The sequence below is a fragment of the Drosophila tropicalis genome, unplaced genomic scaffold (assembly GCF_018151085.1).
Source record: "Drosophila tropicalis isolate 14030-0801.00 unplaced genomic scaffold, ASM1815108v1 contig_593, whole genome shotgun sequence".
In the NCBI taxonomy this organism is placed as follows: Eukaryota; Metazoa; Arthropoda; class Insecta; order Diptera; family Drosophilidae; genus Drosophila; species Drosophila tropicalis.
In genome coordinates, this window is record NW_027173070.1 from 1407293 (window position 1) to 1420086 (window position 12794).

At 35.1% G+C, this 12794-nt stretch overlaps 1 protein-coding gene across 1 annotated transcript; it reads right to left on the reverse strand.

The window, feature by feature from the left end:
- Positions 1-1502: 1502 nt before the first annotated feature.
- On the reverse strand, positions 1503-2081 carry LOC137577696 (trypsin 3A1-like). The gene has a single exon (XM_068291231.1). The coding sequence runs from the start codon at positions 2079-2081 to the stop codon at positions 1503-1505; it is 579 nt and encodes a 192-aa protein (XP_068147332.1).
- Positions 2082-12794: the final 10713 nt, after the last annotated feature.

Consider the following 12794-nt stretch of genomic DNA (forward strand, 5'->3'; position numbering starts at 1 on the left):
GTCAAGCAAAAATGCTTTACTGTTAATGGACTTTCGATATTTGCAGGAAGTTATGACAGTCTGATTTATGAGTATACACTGCAAGAATAGAAGACTTTTTACAACTTTAAAATATTCATTTTTTAGTTAAGCAAAGTCAAATCGTTATCAGAAATCATTTCAGAAATAATCTATGTTTATAAGAAGAATTATTATCAACCTTTTATTAAAGCGCGTTTTTATACCCTTGTTATACCCTTGCAAAAAGGGTACATTAATTGGATGATGTGGTTCGCCACAGACCATAGCTCCCATAAAATATAGCCCAATGAGAATGTAGTTCACAACCAATCCGACACCGGAATCTCCATTGCATGAATTGTCTCATGCCGTACTCCGTTATGCTTTTGAAATGCCTGGAATTGCAAAGTTCTGGACCCCAGAATGGAAGATATATGTTCATATTTCGACAATCTTGCCTAGTTTTATATGGATCGATATCACCGAATCCGGCGACAATTGCAAGCGTATCTTTTGGATAGATGGCATCGCTAGGAGCCATAGTAATTATTTGCACTTTTTCATTTAAGCTGGTCTGCTTAAGCGAATCAGTCCAATATGTTAATCAAACGTCTCATGATTATACATCGGGTAAACGATGAATTCTTTAGGAAATAATGCTTGTCCAGCGGTGTCTTTTAAGTCGACATGTATAGGTGTTTATGTCGTGGATAATGCAGTGCGCACATGTAAGGACAAACAACTCCGAAACCAAGGAACCGCCAGCCATATAAGTCTCATATATGTGCAAAGAGATATGATGGGGAAACATTCCTAAACGAGCAAATCGCCCGCCCATGATGCCAATGACCCCGACAGTAGAACAGATAATAAGTAGCAGGCGAAAAGAAGGGACCACAGTCTTGGTTGACCACATGCTGAAAGTTGACTGTAAGGAGCACACCCAAGGCAACTCTACTTATGTAGGAGCGGGAATTTTAAGTTACCCAACTGTAGTTAATTGTAGTTGATTGGCGAATCGAAACTTTTTTTCTAATTAATAATGGTATTGGTTAAAATATAGCAAAACCAGAACGCCGGGGCTAACTACAGATCTTAATGAAATTCGGCACAGCTAGTTTGGGTATATCAAACTGACAAATGTTTACTTTTATGAGAGAAGTTTAGAAAATAACGAAACAACAAACGGCAATTTTATGGAGCTTTATGATATAGCGATCCGATCCTGCAGTATTTAGAACCCTAAATGCAAACATATAAATGCAGAAGATATATATTTTTATTCTCTTTCAACATAAAAGAAAGAGTGCGTAACCAGCACTTAAATCGGAGGTGCCGATAATAACTTTCTTCGCGATGATATGCCCCACAAATCAGTGCGCAGCGGTAAGGACAACTGACTTTGATCTCATAGAAGGATTAGCGTCATAGAAGAATTAGCGTCTTATGCTGATTAAGAATAAAGGTATATATACACCATGTTCGATCCAATACTTTGTGTTTTATATAGTAAGATATTGATCTATCCACTTACGCAAACGTGGCACATTTGTATACACAGTCGGCCGATGGACTGCGCCACAACCAAACCCCCACGATACAATTCCGACGAGTTTGTTATCAATAACGAATGGGCCACCGGAGTCGCCTGGGCATGACCCTTGCTGTCCGCTTGGAAGTCCTGCACAAATCATGTTTTTCGTTACCCTTGGAATATTGTCACCATTACAATATTCGGGGCCCCATAACTGAACTCTGACACATCTCAGTTGCGTTGTCCTCTGTTTATACTCATTGATGTAACCGAATCCACAGGTGGTTCCTATTGTGTTGGGCAAGTAGAAGACGTGCTCATCAGGCAATGCAATACTGCGCACATTCTCATTGAATTCAACTGCCTCTGTCAACTGGAGCAAGGCAATGTCGTAATTCTTGCTCGGAGCGACGTATTCTTGATGAACGATAATTCTTTTAATATCAAATCGTTGTCCGTCATCAGAACTTAAATCTACGGTGCCCACAACAACTTTTATCGTATTTGTGTTTTGTCCATCAGTGCAGTGTGCAGCTGTTACTACCATGGTCTTTGAGATCAATGTACCGCCACAATAGTTTCTAGGATTTACTTGCAAGGATACCATATACGGATATTCTCCAGCACGGACTAGTTGCCCACCAATAGTACGTAACATACTATAATTAAGGGCAGGAGCGATGGCGAAGAAGCTACTCATTGTTAAAGCAAGTAACAGCATGATGAAAGCTAACTATATTGGCTATCTCTCCATCATACCATTATATACAGGCTAGTTACGACCATAACACAATTGGTCTCATTTGGCGAATCTAAACGAATCAATTCTCAACGATTGACATTAAATTAATTATTAATTATTATTGTATTCGAAAAACAGCAGGATACCAAATCAGTGAATATTGTCAAGTCATGGATCTATATAATAAACTCGTTTGGCAAATATGAGCTTAAATACTGATAGGCCATTAAATTTATTAAATTTATTGTTTTTTTTCTCGACTATCGGACTTGCTATAAGAGTTTTTTTTCTGATCTAAAGATTTTTGAACCATTTGAATGCCATAGTCAAGTGAATTGATGTTGAATTTATTATTGTTACATATTATATGAACTATCCACTCATAGTGGACGGGCACAGATGAATAAACCGTGGGAAAATGTGGTCTGCCACAGTCGTATCCCATGAAATATACACCAACGAGAACTTTCTGCACGAAATGTCACGGACATCCTGAAAACCTCCTCCTCATTAAAGCCATCAAATTTTAAGCAATTGTATGGACTCCATAGTGGAAGAACTGCCCATTTCAGACAGAATTGCTTAGTTTTATGATCATCCATCCATAGATGAATCAACCGATATCAGAATATTTAGGAGATTCGGGAGAGATTATTATTCTCTCGATATTCTCTCGATATCTGTCCTACTCTCCTCAACGCTCAGCATCGACTGATTCACATGTCGTACGCTCTAAACTTACCTCGCTCTCAGAGAGTGATTCAAAATACCAAGATACAACTCGGCCGTCTTGACCGTAAGATCTCTTGATCCTTACATAATTAACGTTAGCTTAAGGTGAAATCTTATAACTACAAATTAGTTAAGGTACATTACCTGAAACTCTATTACAGTTATCATTATTATCATTTGCTTAAGCTTAACTTTTAGTCACTTATTCAAGTACCTGAGGAAACCAACACGTTTTCGAAATGGCATCCATTGCTTTATGCCAATATGACCTAGTTCATTTCACTTGGTACACAAAACAAGAACCTTTCGTCATTGGTTTTCCTGTAAAAATTCCGTTTCTCATTTCAAATAACTTTCGATCGCAGTAAGCCCCGGCCCTCCGGTTAAAAATCACTGTCAAGAAGTTGCATTAAATGTAAATAATAAGGTAGTACCTGTTACTAATATTGTACTATATTGTAATAGACAAAGTGGTTGAGGGACTTGGATTTAAGGACAACTGTATTAGAGATTGTCTTACATTTTTTCAGATTCTGTTTTCTGAATCAGTTTATTCTTATAAATGTATTATTATTTTAAACTAATTGAATAAAGCAAATTGCTTTTTTTTAAAAAGGCTTTAAATAAATCTAGTCTTATTTTTAGCCCCTTTGAATGTAATAGTTTGCGAAAACTTTAAATTTGAGAAAAATTTTTATTTATAAAATATTAATAATAAATATTTAGATTCCTTTACTAGTGTAAATCTTCTGTTTCTTTCGCCTTAACCCCTTTCTTTATCATTCAATTGACATTTGATTAAAGGAGGAGTAACGAAAATGCAGATAAAAATAAAATACGAAATAGCCTCATAAAAAATTAAGGTTTAAAGTTCTATTTGTTCAATGACATTTCGATTTCTTACTTACATCCAATAAAATAACAAGGAACGCCGTGGAAAAAAAGTAAATCATGAATTTACGTCTTTGGGCCATAAAATTTATTTGGCTAACGCTGTAGAAATCAAAGTAAGCACCTAAGCGGCTTATGCAAAAGACAATCGAAATGTATTTTGGTTGTTTTCTTTTTCCTCTTATTTTTTACTACTCTATTTTACATTGCCAATAGGCAAAAGTGTTAAACAAATTTTTGTCTGGCGTTTATTGAGTGTAAAGCGTCAAGGAGAGACGAGGAGAAGTGTAAAATGAAGATGAAGTAGTAACCAGGCAGCAGACAAAAGTAAAAGCAAAAGTTTAAATTACTTTCCATGAACATTTTTTCGTCGTTTTTATTATTTTTTATCCCCCCTTCTATTCCGGTTGGCGCAGTAAAAGTTTTACGCCAAAAAGATTAATGCTTAAAGCGTTACGACCAAAAGTAAAGGGTAAAATGTTAAAATACATAAACTTTTACTTTAGCAATGGAGTCGTTAGACTTGTGAAAATTGCATAGTTGCAGAAAAAAAAATTCTATGTCTATGTCTATATCTATGTCTATATGAAATTGTCAGCAACTTGCGAGCCAATATTTACAGTCACTGCAAAAATAAGTTCATAAGTCAATTATACAAAATGATTAATTAACACTCGAATAGTAATAGTGATAAATATTGTTATCTAGTCAAGTCTTCAAAAAGTGCAGTGGAAAGTTTTGATTGTTCTAAAGTCTTCTAATTCCTTTAGAGAATGTCTAGGTTTACCATATATCTGATATTGGTTAAAAGACAGGAGTCTTCTTTGGGATGTTATTGAACTAAATATATCTAAGGGGTTGTCTATAGATTGCCTTGACTTATTTGCAATTTCCAGGACTCAAAAACGTTTCTTTTTCGTTTTTTTTTGTATTTGTAAAGTTCATGTTCTCAATCTGCCCACAGTCTAAAGATTATGGAATAGATAAACAAAACTTGGTCACACATCCATAGACAAACGGCACACACTCACTCACTCACACCCATGGAAATCCACATGAGTTTTCTTTTTTTCTTTTCTCTGTCATCTGTTTTGTTTTAGATACTTTGAAAGTTCATTCGTTTGTAAATAATGTTTAGCCCCCGGCAAAATCGATACTTCACATAAGATTTTTGCATACAAAAATTTCAAGGGAAAACTCTATCGCGGGGAGCTCTTTTGCACATTTTGTCACGCATCAAAGTTTCAAACAGAGGCCAAAGTTATATATGCCGATAATGCATAGACAGAAGAAAAGAATATAACAAGAGGAAATGAGAGAAAAAGCCCAGCAAAGAGGAAAACATAATAGGCAGTAGCTAGACAAAAAACAAACAAAGATGAACAAAATATATATATATAAGTTTTACTATTAAAGTTTCTCCAATTCTGTCTATTTTCCTAGCACTCAAAGAGATGAATGGATAAAGGATAATTTGTTTGCTTGAAACTCATTGGGAGGACAAATATTTGGCAAGCAATTAAATGTTTACCCTTTTTTATGAACATATTTTTATTGTTGTCTTTTTCTACAATTTTATGGCTTTTATTAATCATACGTCTCGTTGCCGACATGGCGAACGATTTGGTTCATATTGATTCATATTTTTTATCTTCTAATAATCTTTTTCTAAAGAGAATTTACGGTGACGTTCTTAAACTTACTTTGTAAACAAATTTCAACTCCTTCCCCTGTCGTCTGTCACATCATTTGTCGGTTTATAACATGCAAATTAATTAACAACATTTGCCGCTGTCCTTATATGTGGTAAATTATTAATTTAGCCAGACATTACGCAATGGCAGGGAGTACAAAAAAAGGGAAAAACCGAAACCTGTCCAAAAGCGTGCGAAACGAGCCACCAGCCGTGAGCCATTTTAATTACCAGACAACAAGGCAATAAATGGCAATTGGGAGTTGGTAGAGAGAAGCACGCGAAATGTCTCACACACACACAAACACACACGCACATTTTAAATGCCACAAAATGGCAAATTTCGTATATGTGTACGTGTGCGTGTTCCTGAGTGTGTGTGCATTTTATGACATTGCCAATTTACAAAATTTTCATAAATATAAATTGGTTTTAAATGTTAAAATAAAACAATTAAAATGCACGTTTTGTAAACCGACAAATTGACTATATTTGCACATATGACTGGTTAATAGCTCAATGTCCTCAAATCGGGAGACCAAACTAATTTAATATAAAACTCGAGTAAACGAGCCAATATACAAAAACAAAGTAAATTGTTAGGGTGACCATGGAAATAATTGCAAAGAGTTACAAGTACATATATACAGTGAAACCTCGATATAACGAACTTCGTTATAACGAAAAACCCAATATAACGAATTTTTTGTTAAGTCCCTTGAAAGGACTAAGGTCTTACATTTCAGTACCTATAGCGAATCAATAGATATAACGAATAATTTTGCGATCCCCCTCAGATTCGTTATATCGAGGTTTCACTGTATATGGATAGATTAACTTATTGTTAGTCATTCGATCAAACAAGACAATGACATATATAGTATTGATTGGGTGCACCGAAAAATTTATTACTCATTGCAGTTCTCTGATATATACCAACGTCTGATCAGTCACAAATTTATGATAAGAGCTTTTTATACTTTTCACTTACACCTTTACATTTGTCTGTATGCATTTCAATATAAGGAAAAACTATAACATGTACAGTAGCTGTGTAGTGTTGGCTCTCAAAAAAAACTGACACCATGATATTACGATCTTACAGCGGATCGGGACCCTAATTTGTAACCGTAGCTCTTCCGGGTGGGATGGGTTGTTGCTGCAGTTTTCGAAACATCTCGCTACATATAATTTATTATAGAGTCCCTATGAAACTAAAAGAGAGAATTGCATTCTCCAAAAAAAAAACGAACAAACGTATGGACTTTTAATGTCGCAAATAACAGGACAAAAAAAAATACCACTAAGTTAATCAACTAGCTATCTAACGCGAACTCCTCCCAATGTATGATGTCTAGCTCTAGTATGGCTTAGATGTTGGCTGCCATTATGCATCTATACCCTCCCGTCCATGGCCAATAACAAAAGACAAAAAATTATGATATGTTAAAGGACCCCAAATGCACATTCTATTTCATCATTTTTATATAATCATGTTGTGGGAACTTAGACTTCTATTCAAAATACATTTTTCTTATTTACTTATTCTTCAAAAACAATTTCATTCGCCAAGGCATTTTCTTCTCATCGTATATAAATTCTCCCACTACTTTACTTAAATCTACGCTTCATTATTAACTATTGTATTACATGTTTTTGTTGTTTACTTTAAATTTTTTTGTTTTTTTGTTATGATTATTGTAAACTATATAAACGAACAGATTTTTCCCTGCATTTAGACTGATGCAATATAATATAAAATTTTTTCCAAAGTTATTCAAAAAAATTGATTGCGACACCGAATGATTGATAGCACTTATATCTTTTAATACTTTTAATTCAATTAATTCAAAATTTCATGATTTTTAGTGTAGTTTGTATGTGTGATAAAGGCAAATAAAATTTAGAATGCATAAGACAAATAAAAGAAAACAATAATAGCGAGTGAGCAGCATAAAATAGGTATATGTGGTTGTCAAACCTTTTTTCTTCTTTTGCACTTTAGTTTTAATCACCATATGTTATGCGCTCTTGCGGTAAAAAAGGTAAAAGAGATAAAAAGAATACACTTACATTTTGGAAAGTCCACCGATGAAGGCCTTCAGCAGCTGGATCGTGTGTTGATTTTTGATGTTTTTAAATATATTTTTTTATGGTTTTGTTTTAAAGAATTATGCGATTCAATTAGTGTTTTAAATGCTTAATACCGACACACAAACTCACAATAAAAAAATTGACTCTAACATAGGTGCGCTGAAAAAGGGTATCTTTCTATTCGTTATCGAATTGACACTTTTAATTTCCATAAAAATTTTCGTTTCTTTTGCAAATATAATTTTTTTTTTTTTTTTTTTTGTTTACAACCCCGACAACTAAAATTAATAATTTTTTTTTTTTTTTGCTAATAATTTTTGTAACTGATTATGTTCTGTTTGTTCATTTACAAACAAAAATTTTCTGTATGACCACTTTATAATTTTCTCTCCCTTTTGCACACAACTTTTCGCCTTGTGACAGCTAACATTCCAACTGGCAAAACTATGACGTCACTGTTGACTAATGTTTAAAACCAGCGATTTAATTTTCTCCTTCTGTAGAGTTTGGTTGAATTGTCGTCTTGGCCATGTGGCGTTGGTGATAGGCCTATGACGATTTATGCCAAAATTTATGTAAATTTTTCCTAGATCGAATAATATGATTTTAGACGAATGTCAAAAAAAAAATTTTTCTAGTCGACATACCTTATGAAATGAATATAATGACCTATGAATAACCTATGGTTATAGGGTTCACCACGAGGTCTTTAGGTTAGGCTTACGCCTCCTATGCCTCTAGGTCGAGATTTTGTATCCAAAAATTTAATTATTCCAGCTGCCTTTTTCTTTTTGGCTTGTTGCTGGCTTACGAATATTTTATTTAACCCGAGTGAATTTATTTATTTGGTGATTTTCACCAGAAAAAAATTTTAACTGTTCACTTTATTTTTCGGGGAACGAAAGCAATTCGTTGTTAAGCCAGAATAATGAAAAGAGGTGGAAGTGTGGGTGGAAGGTTCTTATATACCCTTTCCCTTCTATTCTCAAAGCCCTCCCTTTATGAAGTTAGCTGCGGTTACGCTGCAAAGCTTCTGCAGAGATGCATTATTACTATAAACGGTTATGAATTCGCCGTATATTTTTGATCGCACTCGATAGTTTGCGATAAACTTAAATATGCGTCGGATAATTAGTATTTAAATTTACATGCAACCATTACAAACACAGGTAATTCTGACAACTACCAGGCGGAAGATTAACTGGAATTTTAAGGTCGAATATCCTTCGCATGATAAGTTCCAATTTCTTTCCCCTGCAAAGTTTCCAATAAATAATACGCATTTCCCAATTTCTTCTTAACTCGACATTGCGAGAACTGAGGTCCTAATTTCTTATTATAGTTCTGACTAAAATTGCTCAAGTTAAAATTTCTTTTAAAAACTTCTTGGCCGACCTTGAATGAAACGGGACTGGATCTTAAATTGTATTGTCTTACATTACATTCGTATGCTTTTTTACTATTGTCTAGAATATCCTTACGAATCAAGGTAAGAGTATCTGTTCTACTAAAGGGTATGGATTCTTCTAACAATTGTAAATTTCTCAAAAGTTTATATTCGTCGCCATGATTAATCATATTTATTCCAAATAGAGCCTTGTATGGTGAACATCCTAGAGACTGATGAAGTGCTGACCTAAGAGCACAAGATATATTTGTTAAATATTTATCCCATTCTCGTTGATCCTGTTTTAAATATGACCTCACCGCGGACAATAGCGATCTATTAACTCTTTCAGCTGCGTTACTCTGCGGTGAGTATAGCGCAGTAAAAATATGCTTAATTCCGTATTTAGATAAAAAGGCTTCAAAGGCAACCGCCTTGAACTGGGATCCATTGTCGCTGATAATAATTTCTGGTACTCCATAACAGTGAAAGATTTGTTTTTCTAAAAATTCCTGAATCAAATTTGATGTAAATTTTTTCATTGGGCAAAGCCAATGGTATCTGCTAAAATGGTCAAGAACTATGAGCAAACCAATATGTCCTGATTTACTTCGCGGGTATGGTCCTAGTAAGTCAATATACAATTTTTGAAACGGTCTGACTGACACACTTTGTACTCCCATGGGAGGTCTTAATATTTTGTTAGGAGCTTTCGTTTCTTTACAGGTGACACAAGTGCTTATGTATTCTCGAACCTGTTTGGATAATCCTGGCCAAAATAAATTTCTTCTTAATCGCTCTATAGTTTTTTGAACCCCTCCATGTGCCGATAACATGTTATCATGAGCTTGTTCTATTGCTATTAATCTTAATTTCTCCGGTACCCATAATTTCCAGCAGTATGAATTATCTTCTTCGCTTCCACATGAATATTCGGTTCGAATATATACAAATTTGTCCTTCACTTGTAAGTCTGGGAATTTTTCTAAATTCTCACAAACCCTTTGTTTGAGTTCTAAATATTCCTTATCTAAAAAAGCTGATGATTCCAAATCTATTATTGGTTCCATCTTTTCCAGAGATTCTATGTCTGCTTCCCAAATTCTTGACAAAGCGTCTGGAACTACCTGATCTTTTCCTTGACGGTGTGAAATCGTAAACTTAAACGCTTGTAAACGTAATATCCATCTGGCTAATCGTCCTGATACGTTTTGTTGTCTCATTAGCCATAATAAACTGGAGTGATCCGTTACAACTTCGAACTCCTGTAACTCCAAATAACATCGAAACTTTTCTATGGCTAGAATGACCGCTAAACATTCTCGTTCTGTTACGCTATAATTTCTTTGCGCCTTGCTTAGTTTCTTAGACATGTATGCTATAGGTTTTTCTTCTTGATTATCGGACAACTGAACCAAAACTGCTCCAACCCCTTTATCGCACGCATCACAATGCACGAAAAATTTCTGTTCGAAATTTGGATTTGCTAATACCGGAGCCGTGGTTAAAAGAGATTTAAGTTTATCCATTGCTTTTTGTGCCTCTAAAGTCCACTTAAACGTTCTTTTTGTAGCCAGTATATCAGTAATCGGGCAGCTAATTTCTGCAAAATTTCTGATAAACCTTCGGTACCAACCGCAAACTCCTAAAAACCCACGAACTTGCTTCAAACTCTTCGGCGTTGGCCAATTTAAAATACAAGAAATCTTAGCAGGATCTGTGGAAATTCCTCCGCTACCTATTACATAGCCCAAATAATTTATTTTTGTCACACAAAATTGGCTCTTGGCCAAGTTAAGCGTCAAATTGGCTTTACGAAATTGTTCTGCTATTCTTACCAGAACTGCTAAATGAGACTGAAAATCTGATGTTACAATGCATAGGTCATCAAGATAACCAAAAGCACAATGCCGTAACTCTGGTGGAATAATTTCGTCCATCAGGCGACACATGGTTGCGGCGGCATTACATAGTCCAAAAGGCATAACTGTAAACTGATACAATGGCCTTCCCGGAATTGTGAATGCTGTTAACGCCTTTGATTGCTCTGTTAGACATATCTGCCAATAAGCGTCTTTTAAATCTAGTTTTGAAATGATATTTGCTTTCGGTAATCTAGCAAATATACCCTCGATGCTTTGCAATGGGTATGCATCTTTGTGAGTTACTTCATTCACCTTTCGCGCGTCTAGACATAACCTCACTTTGTTAGGCTTCACTACCATTCTCATTGGAGAGCTCCAAGCGCTTTGAGATGGTTCTATTACTCCTAGGCTTATCATTCTATCTACTTCTTGGTATAAAAGCTTTTCTACTGCAGGACTTACCGGATAATATCTCTGCTTTACTGGTTTGGCCTCACCTACATCAATGTGGTGTTCTAGCAACGACGTGCGACCAAGGCCCTGTTTTTCAAAGTTAGGAAAAAACTCCTTGACTATCTCTAATTGTTGCAACTCTTTTTCAGTTAACGGACATGTTTCTGTTTCTTTATCTAATTCAAACTCAGATACGCGTTCTACTGAACTTATAATTCCTGGAGCTAGATTAAAAATTCTCCAAAAATCTATGCCTAGTATCAGACGTTGCTTAATAGAAGGTATAACATATAATTCCATATCTTTCTCTTGGTCCTTATATTGGAGCTTTACTGGCATAACCCCTAAAACCTTATGCTGCTTTCCATCAGCTGTTTTCACATTGGAACCCAAGCTTTTAAATTGTTTATATTTGGACCATTCTTGCTGGGCTAAATCTGCACCCACGCAACTTACATTTGCACCAGTGTCTAACAAACCCAATTCAGAAAATTGTAAAAAGGAGACTTGTGCATAACTACGCATATCAGTTTTGTCTTGGAATATTGTAGATATAAGTATCTTACTTTTAGCTCTTATATTTTTAAAAAACTTCCTCCTTCGGTGTGTATTTCTTTTTATTCTATTTTTCGGTGCTTCAAAAATTCTGTTCCTAATTTCTAAATAGTTTTTCCATTTTTCGTGATAAGGCAAAAACCTAAGGTTATGATTAACATGTGAGCTATTCTCTATTTGACTATCTGTTTTAGATTGATTCAAATAATCGGATAGGCTTGGTTTTTTGGTTTCTATTGGTTGTGGGACAGCCTCACTGACTGGGATGCCCCTGCTTGCCGGTTTTCCGAACGCTTCTTGCAGTTCACACAATTGGGCTTATAAATGTTAGGCGTACCGCACCCGTAACAAAATATTCTTCTCTCTTCTAAACAATCTTCCCACTTATGGCCTTGAATACAACAGTTCCAACAAGATAACTTCTCAGTGTTTTTCTGTAGAGCTGCTACTTGAGAATGACCTTCAATTGTGCTTGCTTCTTCTTCTACTTCCTCTAATGCATATACTCGGTGTGATCCTATCTCTTTTCCTCGTGTATTTGAAAACTTGATACGACTCGATTCTTTAAGAAAATTCTCTCTTTTGTACCAGATGACGTAGGTGACTGATTGACCGTATTTCCTCGAAAAGTAGTCGATCCTTTAGATCAGCCAATAAATTACCTTGTACAATTTCTACTAATTCGTCTTCTTCTAATCTTGTAGGCAATCGATCCATTAATTGACATATTGCTTCGTAAAAACCTTCGAAAGTTTCTCCTGGTTTCTGTTTGCGAGCTCTTATTTGTTCCCTTATTTCATAATTGGACCTACTGTCTTTATATTGATGGCGTATCGCCAAACAAAACT